The sequence below is a fragment of the Apodemus sylvaticus genome, chromosome 22 (genome assembly GCF_947179515.1).
Source record: "Apodemus sylvaticus chromosome 22, mApoSyl1.1, whole genome shotgun sequence".
Lineage (NCBI taxonomy): Eukaryota > Metazoa > Chordata > Mammalia > Rodentia > Muridae > Apodemus > Apodemus sylvaticus.
In genome coordinates this window covers 46,585,425-46,603,992 of record NC_067493.1, presented here as the reverse complement: position 1 = coordinate 46,603,992, position 18,568 = coordinate 46,585,425, and the positions used below count along the sequence as shown (strand labels likewise).

The following is an 18,568-nucleotide window of genomic DNA, read 5'->3' as shown; positions in this document are numbered from 1 at the left end:
AGAGTGGATACCTTCTTAGACTTGAGATGTATTATTTGATCTGTTCTTATATATACTTTCCCTTTTCAACAAATCTAAAAGGTCACAGAATCCATCTTGAGTAAAACACAAAATCTTGCCAAGATTAAAAAAGTTGTCACACTGACTCCAAAATGTAACTATTTCCCCCCAAATACTTGATTCAAGATACATGAAAAGGGACAGATGCTCCTATGACTCGGGACAGAGGGAGAACTCTGAGAACAGCTACTTACCATCTTGTGCACATGCCATATGACTTCTGACTTACCATTTCTTCATTTGAACAATGACCATCTACATATTGCTAAATGTCTTAAAAACGTGGTAATATCCATTTTCTATAAACTTTCTCCTAAGCCTAGTGGGTCTTCTTGTGCTAGATTTATACCTATTTAAGAAATTTTTACTTTTAGCTATGTGTATGTTCATATGTCTGTATGTACTTGTGTGTGCACACATACACCTGTACACACAGGTGCCTGCAGAGGCCACAGGAGAGCACAGGATCTCTCAGAGCTGGAGTCAGAGGGTTGTGGGTCATGTGGCATAAGTGCTGGGAAGCAAACTTGGTTCCTCTAAAAAGCACCATGGGCACTTAACCACTGAGCCACCTCTCCGGCCTTAAATGTATAAACTGTTGGGTATATCACAGTTCACAGACACACGATCACAGCACTTCTCAACCTGTGCTTGTGACTCCTCGTGGGGTTGAGCTCCCTTTCACAGGGTTGCCTAAGACCGACAGAAAGCACAGATCTTCACATTGCGGTGGGTAACAGTAGCAAATTACAGTTATGAAGTGGCAAGGGGCGTGGGGATGGAGAGATGGCTCAGTGGTTAAGAGCACTGACTACTCTTCCAGAGGGTCTGAGTTCAATTCCCAGTACCCACATGGTGGCTCACAACCATCTGTAATGGGATCCAATGCCCTCTTCTGGTGTGTCTTAAGAAAGCTACAGTGTACTCATATACATAAAATAAATAATTTTAAGAAAGAAAAAAATGAAAACATTTTTTATGATCCCCACACCACAAGGCTCTGTATTAAATGGCCTCAGTATTAAGAGGGTTGAGAACTGCTGCTCTGTTTGTTTTCTGGTAAATTTTGCGGTTAAGAGCACTGGCTGCCTCTCTGGAATTTGTGTTTCCATGTAGGGTGTAAAGTCCCTATAAAGACTAGGGGTTGACTGGGATGGGGCGAGGCTCATTTGATGGAGTACTTACCTAGCATGCATGCAGCCCTGGTTGCATGCCCAGCCCGACATAAGCCAGGTGTGGAGTGCATGCCTGCAATCTAAGCACTTGTGGGGTAGAGGCAGGAAGAAGAGACCAAGGTCACAGTGAGTTCAAAGCTACAGAGACTACCCCACCTACCTGAAAATAAAAGACTAGAGAGGATCCTTCTTAATTATAAAGCTACCTTACATTTTTTCCTATTAGGTTGGCCAAGAAACTGCTTGTTAGGGAGTTACAGTAACTCCAGGGGAGTTGGCCAGGGGAGGGGCTGGGGAGAAAATGCATTTAGCTTTGCAAGAATAATGACACCGTTAGCTGCCCAGGGCACCTGGCCTCACCGACCAGCATCATACATTACACAATTTAATCTTTCGGTGACTTTTTGTCCATACAAAGACACAATGAAGAGATTTGCTAGAGAAGGCCTCGTACTTCCATCTTACCAATATTTCTTGACAGAGCGGCCCATCTGCCTGTGCAGACCCAGGAACTCAATTCTACTTTTTTTATGTGCTTACAATTCAAGGGGAGGGTGAGATAAGGAAACACTCGAGCACCAAGTAGGAGGGGACTTGGGATGGTTGACCTTGAGTTCATTCCTTGACTGTTCCCTAGGTTATACTAAACTGTATGACGGGCCCCATTCCCAGCTTGTCTACTGTTCTACATGTGTGTGAGTGTGTGTGTGTACGCGCGTGCGCCATGACTGCTCATGATGATCACATGTGGAAACACTTAACAGGATGTGTGGGATAAGGCACAGATTCCACTACCGTCCACTTGAGTGCCCACGGGTACCACAGCTCCACCCACCTCTAGAAACCGACTGGCTCCTAGGAGATCCCTCTACTTTGAGAACTGGGAGTGACAGGACAGTCCGTTCCATGGCATCTCAATTGAAAAGCTCACCTGGTAGCTCCCTTGTCATCTCTTCTCTCCCTTGGGTGTTGGACAGGGTTAGAGCCCCACACACGCTAAGTGAGTGTTACCACTGACAGCTGCAGCCTCGGACTTTTAGTTCTATCATAAAAAATACATTTGGAAGTATAATACCACTAGCTACTTTCATTATTTATTAAAAATAAATTTCATAGAAAGAACACTGGGAGCAGAGCTTGTAGACTGTGCCGACCTCTTACTGTGTAGCCCTGGCTGGCCTGGAACTACATAGATGAGGCCGGCTTCTAACTCTTGAGAGCTGTGATTAAAGGCAAGAACTACCACCCTTGGCTAATTACAAATTCTGTAACCCTATGGTCCTAACCGAGGTACTGTAGCGTTAGCACACCTTGTCTAGGTAAGCTGACTGCAGTGAGGTGCTGTAATACTAAGCTGGGTGAAATGCACACTGGCACCAGCTTTCTGAGTGGCAATTTGGCTTTCTCTCTATAATATAATATAATATAATATAATATAATATAATATAATATAATATAATATAATATAATATAATATATATGATATAGATATAATTTTTATCTTGAGACAGGATGCTCCTTTTAAATTCTTTTTTAATGTGTTTTGCTTTGTTCTGTTTTAAAGATGTGGTTTCTCTGTGTAGCCCTGGCTGTCCTGGAACTTGCTCTGTAGACTATGCTGGCCTCAAACTCAGAGATCTACCTGCTTCTGCTCTCCAAGTGCTGGGATTTAAGATGTATGCCACCATCACCAAGTCTTAAAATATCTGTATCAGTTCTTTGAGAATTATGTACCTGTTTTGATATTACTCCTCCCCCAACCCTATCCCGATCCACCTCCTCTTCTCTACCCAAACAGGGTGCTCTTAAACCTGGGGTTCACTACCTCACCTCTCCATTCCAGGCATGTGTCACCATGCTCAAGATCTGGTAGAACTTTATTAATTTTAAATTTTAATTGATCACTGGGTGTACGAGGTGTAGTGCTGAGCCACGGGTACGGTGACTAGAGGGTAACTCTGTAGACTCCATTACGCCTTCTTACCTTGTTCTTGGTCCCAGTGATCCAACTCAGTTTGCCAGATTTGCATGGCAAACACTTCTTACACACTCGGCCGTGTTACTGGGCCCAGGTTCTTTTCTTTCTTTTTTTTTTTTTTTGGAGACATGGTCTATGTAGTCCTGGCTGTCCTGGAACTTGCTCTGTAGACCAGGCTGGCCTCGAACTCATGGAGATCCACTTGCTTCTGCCTTCTGAGTGCTGGGACTAAGAGCATGCACCATCACACCTTGGCCTACGGCCCAATTTTTTAAAATCACATATTCTTCGCTATCTGAACTTTGTTACACAGAGCATGTATTTTTAAGTTTTATTCACCTCACAGAACTGACTCACCCTTAAAAGTGGTTGTTAATGTGCACATGTGCTGTGCTCATCCGACTGTCAGAGCCGCACAGGCCTCCTCAGGGATCTCATTCCTTTTGGGGGTTGGTTTATTGTTTTTGAGACATGGTCTTGCCACATAGCCCAATGCTGGTCTCAAACTGCTAATCCTTCTGTCTCGGTCTCCCCCGTGCCGGGCTTACAGGTGTACGCCACCATACATGGCTTCTATGTCCTTAAAAATAGAAAACATTTCTGAGAGATGTTCCAGAGTTACTTAGCTGTAAGAAGTTGTATACAGGGAGAAGATCAGAAAGGTTTGAATTATAAGAATCATCTGACATGAATAGGGAGAAAAAAATACAAGAGTTAAAAAAAAAAACAACAACAGAAAAACATCAAACAAAAGCAACAACCACTAAAGGATGTCCCATCTGGGAGGTCTATCTGTCAGTAGAGGGCTTCCTCCACCAGTGTATGAGGACCTGCGTCTGGCCTGTTGCAGTCATGTGACCTCTGGCTTCAACTTGCATGCGCGTGCCCTCGACACATATGGAACTCCCCCCCCCCCATGACCACCCCCAAGTACCCACCCATAATTGTATGGCACATAAAGAAGAAAGATGGAGAGGGTCAGAAAATTTTAAGATTTTTAAAATGAACACACACTAGGTCTGCTTCCTTAAATAAACAAATATGGACCTTGTATCAAAAGATTGAGATAAGACGTACAGGCAGCCTTTGGGGCTGTGGAGAATAGCCCAGTGGTTAAGAGCACGCGTTGCCCTTCCAGAGGACCAGGATCTGGTTCCCAGCGCCCATCATGGCTCACAACAGTCCATGATCCTTTTCTGACCTCTGGAGGTACCGGATGCATACACATAAAATAAATAAGTCCAAAAACGTTTTAGAAACCACTGATTAGGCAGGCCTTGTATATCTGGGTAAAGCCGACTCTCCAACGATCTGAGGACTGCACGGAAGACGCGCACTAAGCGGGTCTAGAGACACATGCTAATCCCTGGGTTCCGGAGCTCGCCCATCACCAGGTGACCACAGAGGTGGCAGAGAGGGCCTTGTTCTCAAGCAGTAAACTCCTGTTGAACACTGATAATACCTACTTGGCCAAGAAAATCTGAAAACAAGGAGAGCTGGAGAAAGGGGCCCTTGAAACAGACAAACCTCATAAGCTGCCCAGCGATGCTGCAAGTCTTAGCTTAAAGGTTTATGGTTTTTTGTTTATTCCATTCCTGGGGATTAAACCCAGAACCTTGGGTGCAAAGACTGTACACTTCGCCCGTAACCCCTGTCAGCCTCAGCCCTGTATATTTTTGGAGAAAGGATGAGAAGGACTGAGGGTGTGACTCAGACTATAAGGCACCTGCCCAGCAGGTGCGAAGCTCCGGGTTTGGTGAGAAAAGCTGTATTTTTGAAAAACAACATTTTCTGAAAACATTTGGCGAATTCACATTTTTCTGACTTCATATAAAATTCTACCCTCCCACTGGGGGCATTCTCATGAAAATTTTCCTTTAAGCACTCCAGATCTCAGGAACATTTTGTAGAACATCTTTATTTTTCTTTTCCGTATCGCTCAAATCACAGTTCAAAAGTTATGCAATAGGAGGAGTCTCTCGAACCAGGAAAAGGAAACTTTACTGCTTATCCTGCACAAATCAACTAGCCTGGGCAGCCACAAGCTCTTATTTGCTTAATTGGGTCAGCGGAGTGACTTTAGCCGCTGCCCGGGTTCAACATCAATACAATAATGGAAATGTACACAGGGCCGTCGCCACACAAGCTTGTTTTTGTAGAGGAGGAAAGGATTGAATGAGAAACGTTTTTAGCGTTCAAGTTAGGAAATGACAAAGTAAGGCTGACGTAACCATCTGTAATAATTAAACACTGCAGAGAGCCCGTCTTCAGATGGGAAGGGTCATCTTTAAAAAGTATCGTAGGTATGAAGTTTGCGTTGACTTTTGATCCAGTCAAGATCATTTACCCTGTGGCTAACGACTGACATCAAGCTTGATTCCAAAGCAAACAACAGGGAATTCTTGAAAACAAGCTATCCTTAAAATATTATAACATGCGTCTTTGTTTCCACATACGGTTTGAGTGTGCACAACATCTTAGTGGGAATTAATGTAGTGTGTGTGCTGGAGACTGATGCTTACAACATCACCACCTCTGTAACACACTAGGAAACCATGCAAAAATAGATACCATCCCCTGATGATATGCTAAGTGCGATAAAAAATAATCAGACTGTAATTCTTATTTGCTTAAAAGTAAATCCACCTTATCAGGGAGGCCATCCATATCACGAATTAGAACCATGATAAGGAGCTGCAGAGATGGCCCAGAGGTTAAGAGCACTGACTGCTCTTGCAGAGGACCTGGGTTTAGTTCCCAGCAACCACATGGTGGCTTACAATTCCCAGTACTAGGAACTCCAACAATCTCATCTGACCACTGTGGGCACCAGACACCCATGTGGGAAACAGACATGCATGCAGGTCAAACACTGAAACATGTAAAATAAAACAGGCAAATCTAAACAAAACTTTTAAAGGCCATGACAATTAAAAATGGAATCGCCTTCAGAATATGCAAGTTAGCATCTGAAAGGCTGTCACTGTGAAGAGAGGAGCAGCCATCTGCCTCCATGGGCTACCTGCAGAGACAGCTGGGAGTTAACTCTGGCATTAGGCTGGTAGTTGGGCCAGTAGGACTTCTAATGCCATCCTGGCCAGGTGATTATAACCTTGGAAGGGGCCATCAAAGCCTCCAAAATCTTCCTTTAGACCTTCTATTGAGCTGCAGTGAACTCTGGCTTCACTGAAACCGGATTTCGAATGCCACAGAGCAAATGCAAAAGGCTTAAGGTTGGCTGTTTTTTATTTCTTAGAAGCTAAAATATTCTAAAATCCAAGTTCAGCTCAATTTAGATTATAAAAAGGTGTTCTGATGAAGAACAAATGTGCTTCCTGACTATATTTTGAAGTCCATGGTTAGAAAGCTAATATAGAGATGGTGGATAAATATAGCCAGTCTTTAAAGGCAGAACATATTGCTAGGGGGAAATGTCCCCCATCCCCGGTCTTACGGCACAGAGTAACAAGAATGTTTTTCCATTCGGTGAATTTGCAGTGTTGGGAAGTATCGCTCAGTAGACCCATGGAGAAGTCCTAAATTGGAAAAGCAGCTGAGCCCAAGGTCATCTCTCTTGTTTCCAAATATATCTTGAAACAAATGTAAGAAGGCCACTTTGCTGAGTGTTATCTGGACATATATAGTTTCAATCAAATTCTTCGAGAAGTGTCAGAATAGAAGCTGAACATTTGTTTGACACGGCTAAGTCTCTGGCAAGTGGTCTTCTTGATGGCTAAGGCTCTCCCTGGCAGGACTGAGATTGTTCCGATGAAAACGCTCCTGACTCTCAAGGGAAAGATATCAAGCACTGTGAGACACCAGCTCCGAGTTCTTTTTTAAACACAGGAAATCATATAAACTTATAAAATATCTTTCCCAACAAAAATATCCCTTTGAGATATTCTGTTCCTCAGCTAAATTCTTTAGAATGATCAAATCTTTTTTCGCACACACAAAAAAAACCCCAACTGTTATATATAATTTTTTAAAAAAAGATTGGATGATACCTCCTTAAAGGCTGGGTCTTCGTACTGGGGTGAAAATACCCTCCTCCCCTAATATAATAAACAGATTAACTGGCTGACTGTCTACACTGCTCCTCCCCACCTCCGCCGTTAACCCCCAGACAATCACATGTTCTTTTCCACATAGAAAACCTCCATTTCATCAACAGCCCGTAGGAGGCTGGGACAGTTGGAGAACCAAGCTCACAGAGACTGGGGTCTGCTCCTGACAGGAGCAGCGGCACGGAGCTTTCGCCATCTGTTTTCCAGCAGCCCCTTCCGCTTCCCCGGTCGGCTCTGACTTTACCACAGGCTAATTCTCTTCTGGGGGTTCCAAACGCCCCGTGGAGCCCCTGCTCCTCTCCAAGTTAGATTCGACACGTGCTTCCAGAGGTGTCACTCTTCACCAGGCAGGCCCAAGATCGCTCAGCCAAAGGCCTTTTCTTCCTTTTGATTTCCGAATTGGTCCCTTAGAGCTCTTAAACCCCAAAACGATTTGCAGTGCCCTTCACACAACATAAAGGAGATAAACTAAATCATAAAATGAGTGTCTGGAAGTCCAGTGAATCTATGCTCTTTGTAATAAATGTTGATATCTTGAAATAGTGTAGTTTTCAGGAAATCTGGGGTAGTTCTGCTCACTAGCTAAACAAGCACTGTAAACGGCTTCTGTTGTGGGCTCCACTGCTCATACCGATACCCAGACAGCATGCTTTCCTCCCGCGGCATGTCACCTCCAGCTGTCCCCACTGTCATTACTGTGACCATCCTTCAGGCCCAGGCAGTCCCCAGCCCTGACTTTTTCATCTTCGGGTCTGCCCTAGATCCCTGGGTTTGGATTTCTCTTTTCCCTTCTTCCCTTCGCCGCCTCACCTCTCCACCCACTCTGATCTCATTACTACCCAGGCTGGTACTGAACTCCTGAACTGGGGTCTCCTTGTCTTGCTTCAGCGCTCAAGCAGGGCAGTAGGACAAACCACTGTCCCACAGCCAGACGCTGGGTTGGTTTGTTTTTGTTGTTGTTGTTGTTGTTTAAGCAGAATGAGCACAGATCTATTTAGTATAAAACTGAGAGTGAGCTCCCCAGAGTGGGAGGGGCTCAGGGCGGAATATTCCAGATCTCTGTTTGGCTGACTTTCCACAACACCAGCATATTTAACACCTGGTGATTAGGTTTGGATGTTTACTGTTGCTTAATGTATTTTAGGTCTGTTCGATCCTGCAGCCTCACTTTTTATTCTCCTGTGCCTTGTCATAGTCTAGCTGAGGGGCCCCTTGAGTCCTTGAGGCCAAAGGCAGTGCCCAAATCATCCTTCTTATTGTATACTGTTTTCTCTATACATTCATACATATGATAAATTTTAACTTAATAGCAGTAACAATAAAATATTAAAAATCAGATACTATGGTAAAAGCTATTTGAAGTTTATGAATCATTATGACAGTTTTCATTTGTAAGCTTTGGAGCACAGCTGACCAAATGCAACTTGAAGCATCAAAACTCCTATCTGTGGGTCAGGAGGGACTGGTGTACAGAACACAGGGGCTGAGCACACACTGGGGTCCTCCCTCTCCCAAGGCCACCCAGCCATGCACTGAGATCGAATACCGTTTCCTGACCATGCCATGCATATCCTTAAGTCAATTTTAAACTTATTTATCATATGTGTGCTCTTATGTGTGTATGTGTTGCTGCATGTTTATATGTGGACTGTGTGTGTGTAGTGCTCCAGGAGAACAGAAAAGGGAAATGGGTTCCTATGATGCTGGAGGCAGTTGTGAGCCTCCATGTGGGTGCTGGGACCCAAGCCAGGTCCTCTGCAAGAACAGCCAGTGCTCCTAACTGCCAAGCATCTCTCCAGGCCCTTAAGTGGTTTTATATCTTCCATTTTTTTCCATAAAATTTTCATCAGATTTCCATAAAATCTTAGCACATCCTTGCAAATATAGATACATCTCACCTCTTTTTAAATCATGCCTCAAACCATTAAAAATATGTAACATTACTTTCCTATGTAGTATTTGAGTCTGAGTGTTTGGAAAATTCCATTTATTGTGTCTGTAACTTTCATTTCCATGAGGGTTTGAAGGGCCGGCTCAGATCACCTGCTCAGCCACCTTGCCTGTCTGCCTATAAGGTTTTTAGAGCAAAAATGAGGTCGTGTAGATTTTATATGTTGGAACTCAGTAAAAAGTCACACACAGAATATTTATATGTAAGTAAATATTCTCCAGTTCAGAAAGAAGCTATCTATGTCTCAGCACTGTTATAAAAAAAAAAAGGCAGGAGATGTTTATATAGTGGTCAAAATAATTTTGATTGAATAAATGTAATAAGCATATCTTACAGTCACGCATATTATGGGTTTTTTGAATTTAAAAAATTATTGGAGTTGCATATGGTTGTGAACCACCAGATGGGCATTGGGAATTGAACCCAGGTCTTTTGCAAGAAAAGCCAATAACCACTGAGTCATCTCTCCAGGCCCCAAATCTAGTCTTTAAAAAGGTGCTCTAAGTTTATAAATGTTACTAAACATATAAACTGAATGCACGCAATAGTTCAGAAACAGACACCAACTTGTTTACAAATAAATACTGTTTACAGTGGACTCCACACCAAGACAGCAATTAAGAGCACAAGTCTTGGATGCAGGCTCTGCCACAGTCATTACCTGGGTCATAGTGTGAAGTCTAAGTGCCCTGCCTCACAGTGACAATCACCTTGCTTCCCCACAGAAGCTTCTGGGACTATGCCTGGCACACAACCGCACCCAGGAACGGTTCAAGCCCTTTTCCTCTTTATCCTCTTTAGCTATTATCTGCTAATTTGTGCTTTGTTTAATGAATGTTTTTAGCTAAGGACATCCTTTGATACCACAGTGCTGTGCCCGAGCCTCTAAAGGGAGGGAGCTGCTGTGCAGCAAGGGCAGCAGCAGGCCGGCTTTGAGCTGGCTGGCAGGGCTCCCTCCGAGGTCTCTCCAACAAAGGACGATGCAGGTGAGTCATTCCCGCACCAGGCCTGCAGTTCTCTGCTGGTTTCTAGACTGCCCATCAAGTGCTACACGAAGCGGCTCCTCAGCTGCTACAGGGTCCGACTGTCACATCCCAACTCGGGTGGAAACTTAAAACCTCACTGGAAGACAAAAGTCTTTCATTTGTCCCCATATTCTGAATCATGAATTTCCATAACAGTAAACCAGCTTAGTGGTGCAAGATTCTCTGGTTCTAGAAAGGAAATTGTGAAATTACCAGTGACCAGGGAAGTACTTCCAGTTTGCCAAAAGAGGGAGCTTGGGAGCAGAAAGCACGTGTTTGTCCAGGCCTCTCAAAAAACTACTTATTTGGACTCTGTGTTTTATTTTTTTATTTCTTTTGCAAGGACTGGGTAAGAATAAACCATATTCTTGCCCAGTGAACCTGCTATGTTTTTTAAAAAGACTGTCTTAAGACAGAAGAGTCAAACATCAAAACACACAGATCACCTGTAATGACCCTTCTCTACCCTCCCAGACAAAACAGTCACCACACGCCTAGCTGCCCGCCAAGGGCTCTAATTAGACTGCCCTCGTTTAGGGGAGAGGGTGGAAGGATTCGGCCCACAGAAGGACGGAGAGGTGATTACACCGGTGACAAAGGTGCAGACCTGTCTCTTTCTGGCTGCTGTAGACTGTCTGAAAGAGTGTGGTACACATGCTCCAGACCAACCGCACCACAACATGGCCCAACTGTGGGCAAGCAAGTTATGGGGAAGGCTAATCATCAGGGTGGGCACCCATTACCTGCTCCCAGAGGCAAACTCCTTCCTGCCAAGCAAGAGTCATGACGCAAGCACCTAGAACTCTTTGTGGAAACAAACCTGTTATTCACCCTCATTAGGCACCATTGCTGGGCGACGACCTGTGTAAGATGAGGTTTCTCTGAGAAACACAGGGATTTTTTAATATAAACTTCGCCTTTGTGAAGACAGCTTTGTCTGTGTTACTCATGATGCATTTTTTTCCAAATTCAAATCCAAAGAATCCTGCCAATTTACATTTTTAGTTTGAGTGCCTCTTATTTTACTCAAATTATTTTAAAAAATGCTTGGTATCATCTTAGCATTAAAAACTTAAGAAACACACTTGGAAAGTGCATAGACCTTAAAATTTTCCAAAAAAATGTATAAATGTCAGGCATGCTAAGAATTCAGCAGAATGACAACCATCGAATAAAAGCAAATGTGACTCAATGGCTTGTTTTAGAATTGCTGCCTGCTGAATTAAAGCCACCCAGCAGCCAGCAGCAGCCTGAGGGAAAGCCAATGGTCTCCAGTCTCCGGGCCCCTTCCCTTCACTCTCTAGTGTTCTGAGGTCTTCCAGCCTGCTCCGCAGCTCTGGAAAACGTGACCTTGAATTCAGCTGATCGTACCAGGAAGTACATCCACGTCTAGATTCTTCTTAAAGGGCATATTTACAGGGTTATTTCCTGAACCAATAGTGAGCGAGAGGGAGTTGCCGCTGACAGTCAAAGTCCTCACAAGAGCTGGCAGAGAAGGAAAGCTGACTGCAGGGCAGACTCGCTCGCAGGCGACATTCTTCTCCTTTATTTGGGCCATCACGTGAAAGACACGATTATTTTCTAAAACGATTAAGTGAGCTCATCAATTAGCCAGTTAGCATATTAACCTTGAAGGAAAATAATGGAGCAAGCTCTTCTTTATAAAGTACAAGCTGTCAAAAACTGTCAGCGTTAGTCAAAGCTTCTTAATGTTCCAATCAAGTCATGGGCGAGTGGAAGGGAAGTCTGCATGAGGCCCATTAAGCCGCGTTACTAAGTGTCCAATGTTACGTAAAAGCTATAAATAACTTGTTCTTTTAGAGGTTTTTTCCAATTTGCTTTTCTCGAAGCGATAACGATGTTCTGCTTCAATTAATGAAGCGATTGTGGAGCTGCCTTTGTGTGTAATCCACACACTCGCTCTGTGCAGAGCAAAGATGGCATGTGATAATCAATCAGAACCGGCAGCGGGCCTGGGGCTGCCCTTCACAATTCCAGAACGTAAGAGGAGAAGGACCAAGTGTGAGTCTGAAGAACAGATTAGCCTCCAGGTATAACTGTCCTCTGGGGAGTCAAGTGCCGTTTCTGGAAAGCCATCTAGTCTTCCAAGTATTTGTTACAGAATTCCCATGCTGGTTAACGGAGCATTATACACTACTAAAAACACACCAAGACTACGGCTGATCTGACACGAGCATAATCTACCTCGGTGTCCAAAAATGATTACTGCATTAACAAGGGTTTCTTTCCATACACGAACACAAGCTTTCTTCTTTTAGCTTTTGATCTATCAAAGAGAGGAAGAACAATGCTGGGAGCTGACACTTGCCCAGATAAGAGGGCAAATAAACCGGGGACCAGACTCAGTTACAGATGCTGGGATACTGCCTTCTCCTTCCTCCCATTCTCTTCTCTCTTCTTTGTGTGTGTGGCTCCATTTGTGTGTGTGAACACGTGCGCATGTGTGTGGCTCTGTGTGTGTGTGTGTGCCTGTGTATGTGGCTCTGTGTGTGTGTGTGTGTATGCACCTGTGTATGTACTTCTGTGTATGTGTGTGTTTTTATGTGTGTGTACACAGTAGTGCGGAGAGCAGAGGTGGACACTGAGATTCTGATTACCAACAAAGAAGCTTTCAAATAAATATTAAGAGTAGATTAAACTTGTGACAAAGAGATCCTGTATATTTTAAACAACACAAATTTTCATTACTTTTTTTAAGGGTAGTTAAAAAGAACTAGGCTACAAAGGGCATGCTAACAATTTAAAACCTGGGTTTTCAACTCTAAAGACATTTTGAAACACAAATTGAAGCTAGAATGAAGTAAAAGGGAACATACAAGTTCAATCCCTTTCTTTAATGAAAACCGAAGAAACCTTTAAGTATGTAGCACACATGAAGCAGAGGCTGGAGCACATTGGATTCTTAATTTCACAAGGAATCCTTCCCAGCCTATGTTGCACCTGTATTTTATGACAGTTTTTATATTTATAATAACAGTCCTCAGGACAATGCAAGCATTGTATTATGAAGTCCACACTTGGTGAAAATGAGTGAGAATCCTGAGATGGACATGAATGTTATAAAATACTTTTTAAAAAAATGGACACAACTATGTTATGTAAGATCAACGGCCTCGACAGGTCGCAGGCTTTATTTGATTTGCAATCCTATGAACATCACAAATGCTTTTCACAACATTAACTGGTTTGTATTTTATAGAAGAGAAAGAAACTGAAGTGAAACTACAGCGACTGCTGACTTCAGACAAACGCTTCTTCAAACAAGAGATCCTAGGTCCTAAAAGAGTCCTCTAGGTCAGAAAGAGACTGAGAAGAACATTACTCCATCGGTTCTTACAGCTTGGGAAGCTACGCGGTTCTTAATGGACACATGCTTACATTACACAGAGCAAGCTTAGCCCTTTCCCATAAAACTCAGGAGACACCACTCGACAGCTAAGCTAAACAAACAACGAAAGCCTCTTCTGCAGTTACAAAGCCCTTTAAAACCTGATCTGCCCTCACTTCATTTCCAAGACAACTTTAGAAGAGACGGCTAGTCTGAAAGCAGAGGATGAATAAGTCACTTCCGAGAAGGAAGCACTTTATGCAGATGCGACTTAAGCCCAGCGGACACAGGGCTCAGAGAACCAGCCGGTCCTCTCCGCCCTCCTGAATTACCTGGCCGATGGAGGCTGGGCTCTGCTGCTTTAGAAAGCACTGTTTTTTGCATTCCATCAGCTGTTCAAGATCACGCCACATCTTTGCTTGCTTCATGTTTGGACCATGACTTTCTCGTACAGCTTTTTGTTTTTCCCGGAGTTTCTATCATTAAACAAAACAAAAGAAAACACAACGCCAAGAATAATAAATTATTGGTTAAAGGGATTTATTTCTGTCATCATGTTGCAGAGGAGTATGGTACATCTTGTACATTTCATGAGTGTTAATAAGGCAAATATGCTCTCTTCTAAAACACACTAAGAATATTTAAAAAGTCAACTAAATTTAAGGTACATGTAGAATAACCTGACATTACAAAGGCCAGAAAAGCTGGGCAGTGGTGGTGCACGCCTTTAATCCTAGCACTTGGTAAGCAGAGGCAGGCGGATTTTTGAGTTCGATGCCAGCCTGGTCTACAGAGTGAGTTCCAGGACAGAGAAACCCTGTCTCGAAAAACAAAAACAAAAACAAAAACAAAACAAGGCCAGAAAAAGAGGCTGAAGGAGAGATGGCTAAGGCTAGAAACATTCGCTGCTCTTGCAGAGGACTCGGGGTTGATTGCCAGCAACCAGACGGTGGCTCAGAGCAAACGTCTGTGACTCCAGTGCAGGGGCTCTGATGCACACTCGGGGTACACCTGCTTCAATGTAGGCCACCATTCACCCACAAAGAACAAACACTGCTTCTCGGCCTTTTGGCTAAGATCAAGTGTAAGAAACAAACACAAATGTCATGAGGAAAACGGGAAGGGAGGGAAAAGGGAGAGGGAAGGAAAGGAAAGGGAGGGGAAGAGAAGGGGAGAGGAAGGGAGGGAGGAAGGGAGAGAAACCCACAGGAAGCGCAGCAGCAGGCTGGCCTCAGGCCATCACTAGTTACAAGCAGGAGCTTGGTTTTCTTAACTGCCAACTGTAGCTAATAATTGGGAACACTAAAAGTATGTGCTTTATCCTATTTTTTCTTTATGTGAAAACAGAATTCGAAATATTTGATAAGCTAAATTGTGTGCTATTATCATTACATATATATGTGTATAGATTTATTTATTATATGTAAGTACACTGTAGCTGTCTTCAGACACCCCAGAAGAGGGCATCAGATCGCATTACAGATGGTTGTGAGCCACCATGTGGTTGTGGGAATCAAACTCAGGAACTCTGGAAGAGCAGTCAGTGCTCTCAACTGCTGAGCCATCTCTCCAGCCCCAAGATTTTTTTAAAAAGGTATTTACCATTTAATAGGTCAAAATATTTATGAGAAAAATTTTTAAAAAAATAAGACTTCTTGCCAGCCTGAGTACAGAGCAAGTACCAGGAAAGCCAGGGATATACAGAGGAACCCTGTCTCCAAAACCAGAAAGCAAAGAGAAGGAAAGAGAAGGAAAGAACAGAGCCACTTATTTTTACTTTGCTTACATGGACGTTCGCCTGCAGGTCTGTCTGTGCACTGCAGACACGTCTGATGCCCGTGGAGGTCAGATGGTCAGAGTCCCCCCCACCCCCAGTCTAGAGTTACAGACAGATGTGGGCAGCCATGTGGGTGCTAGGAGCTGAATCTGGATCCTCTCACCCACTGAGAGCCATCTCTCCAGCCCCCAGAATTATTTTTGTTACTGTCTAGATGAGATGAGTCCACCTGTTAAAACTCATTTACTTATTGACTATAATTATAAATGGGAGTGAAAAATGTTTTTAATGAACTGCAAAAATATATTTTGGTTCTGTAAATGAAGGAAGGCTGACAGAAAAGAGGGGTCAGAACAAAGACAGCAAGAAAGAAGGGCGGGGCGGGGCACGCACATGGAACCACTGTGACAGGAACACCAACAGATGCGGTGTGAGGAGATCTCCAGGAGGGGAGATCAAGCAGGCGCACAGCGGCGCCACACAGCACACACTCATCATCCCTCTTGTAGGACACAGCTCATCTACCGGTCGGCAGGACAAATGAGAATGCCGGCTGGTGCTTGCCCAAATAAGAGAAAGCGCTAGGATGAAGGCGAGATGTGAACCACTGATTAAACGCTGCCCACCCCAGCTATGGGTACTGAGAGCAAAGAGAGCAGGAAGCAGTGAGAGAACACTCGGGGAACTCAGAAATAATGGTAATGTGACCAACCATTTACACAAGGGTTCCAGAAGCACAGGCTTAGTATATGTCAGTTTATGCTGTGAGAAATGTATCTCACCACAAACATTTTTGTGCTCACAAATTAAAAGTATTTGAAAAGACTAAAATGTACTAAGAATTTTAAGAGTTCTGAGCCTGACTTTTTCAGATATGGTAAACCTAAATTATAATTTTTCTTGTATTACTAAAATAATTTCTCTTCCCCAAATGCTAACAATCTACAAGTATTTCTTAAAGAACCAACTGGAGGTGGAGGGGACGGCTCGGTGGGTAAGTACACTTGTTGCCCAAGCCTGGGGGCCTCAGTGGGGATCCCCAATATCCACGTCTGTAACCTCAGTACGGGGAGGGGACAGTTGCAGGAGGCCCCGGGCGCTCACAGGTCAGTGTGAGCCTCTCTCAGGGGACCAGTGGAGAACAGTGGCAGAGGACACTTAGGCCCGGGGCCTCTGCCTGTGCCAGCGCGCACTTGGACACGCAAGCTTACCCAGGGCTGCCTTGGAAATCACACTAGAAGTTCTGCTTAAAAATACTTTATATCTGCCTGCTCCTACAGCGTTCCCTGAGCTCTTGCTTACGAAGGAAGAACATTACAGTGGAGGAGCAGGCGTTCCTTGGTGCTGCAGACGGAAGCCAGGGTTTTGCAGGCTCTTTGAGCGTGTGCACTGTCACTGAGCCTCACCCAGCCCAACAAACAGCTGTAATTGGATTTAGAAATTAAGCTTGTAAAGATGTTTAAGGTTTTTTTTTTCCCCCCCCGAGACAGAATTTCTCTGTGTAGCCCAGGCTGTCCTGGAACTCAGACCAGGCTGGCCTTGGCTGATATTTAAGGTTTTGTAAGTGTTCCTAGATACATCAACATCCATCCAGATATTTTTAATTAAAAGATTATATACATATATGACATAACCCATAATGAATTCAGATAAATATACATTCATATCTTTATTATAGCAAATATTTATATATTGATTATATTAATTACTATATCAATATAGTAATATAACGTGATATTTATGTATAAATTATTTTATATATTATGTAAATATATTTATAGTATATATTATAGTGCAGTGTGAGCTGTTAAATATACATATATTTATATACTATATAACATTATATGTATAAATATATAATAAATATATTTATATAAAATATAATAATATATTTAGAAAATATATAATGAATAAATATATTACTATATATCTATCTATATGTGTTATAGGTGATTTGCCCATGTATGTCTGTACCACAGACATGTATGCCTGGTTTACACAGACAACAGAAGGGGACATGGAATTCCTTAGAACTGGACTTATAGACAATTGTGAGCTACCATGTGGGTGCTGGGAATTGAACACAGGTCCTTTGGAAGAGCAGCTAGTGCTATATTTCTCCAGCCCCATTTCTAAACAAGAGAAAAGGGGGGAATAGATTCTTATTATTAATATAATGTGGAATCTTTAGATGAAAGCCTACTGGCAAACATTCTAAAAATCTAAACAATCTATTGTTAATGTATTCTACAAATGAAGGTTTATATTAACTAATTCAAATACATTTATTTCTAACATGAAAATTCCATTTGTCCCTTTTTGAATGCAACTGTGTCACCCTATAAAGTAGCAGTTCTCAAACTGTGGATTGTGACCCCTCTGGGGGGGGGGTCACCTAAAAACCACCAGAAAACACAGATATTTGTATTACAATTCATAATAGTAGCAAAATTACAGTTGTGAAGTAGCAACAAAAAATAATTTCATGGCTGGGGGTTACTACAACATGAGGGGCTGTATTAAAGGGTCATGACATTAGAAAAGTTGAGAACCACTGCTATAAAGAAATCAGGTATAGAATTTACAAGTTCTCTCTCTCTCTCTCTCTCTCTCTCTCTCTCTCTCTCTCTCCCTCTCTCTCTCCCTCTCTCTCCCTCCCTCCCTCCCTCTCCCTCCCTTCCTCTCTCTCTCCATCCCTCCTTTCCTACCCCTTCTCATTCTCTCTCTGTGTGTGTGTGTGTGTGTGTGTGTATACACTTAATACATGTCTGGAGGTCAGAGGACCTGTGACAGGACTTGGCTCTCTCTGGCGTCTATGTCCCAGAGACTGACCTCATCACATAGTAACATTCAGCACCATCTCAAGAAGTCTCAATTAGAAACATTAAAGAAGTAATTCTTACCTTACCAAGGTTTTCTTGTTCAGTAATATTTTTGGTATACTGTTCCCTAGGGAGACAACAGAATATTCAATCTTAACTTGAATGATTTCATCACACAACAAAATTATAAATCAGCACATTTATATACATTTATAGTCTAGGGCAGGATCAGAATGGAATTCTTCAGAATACTTCAGTTTTCTTCATGTTTAAATTACTGTTCCAGTAAACAGTAATTTAAAAGGGGGAAAGGGGCAAAGCCTTATATAGAAATTAGGTTAAGAAAGTTAAGAGATAATACTAG

The 18,568-nt window shown here is 42.9% G+C and overlaps 1 protein-coding gene across 3 annotated transcripts in view; it reads right to left on the bottom strand.

Annotated features, from left to right (window-relative positions):
- Positions 1-3,560: 3,560 nt before the first annotated feature.
- The window catches only part of Ift81 (intraflagellar transport 81), a 75,061-nt gene continuing 60,053 nt past the window's right edge, over positions 3,561-18,568 (bottom strand). For 2 of the 3 annotated variants that reach the window (XM_052168497.1, XM_052168498.1), the window contains exons 18-19: positions 18,286-18,331; positions 13,390-14,081 (exon numbers count right to left, since the gene is read on the bottom strand). In XM_052168497.1, the coding sequence (XP_052024457.1) occupies positions 13,899-14,081; positions 18,286-18,331 (229 nt within the window). In that variant the 3' untranslated portion in view covers positions 13,390-13,898. Of the gene's footprint in view, positions 3,794-13,389; positions 14,082-18,285; positions 18,332-18,568 lie in introns of those variants that run through there. The other variant, XM_052168499.1, reaches the window with a different exon arrangement.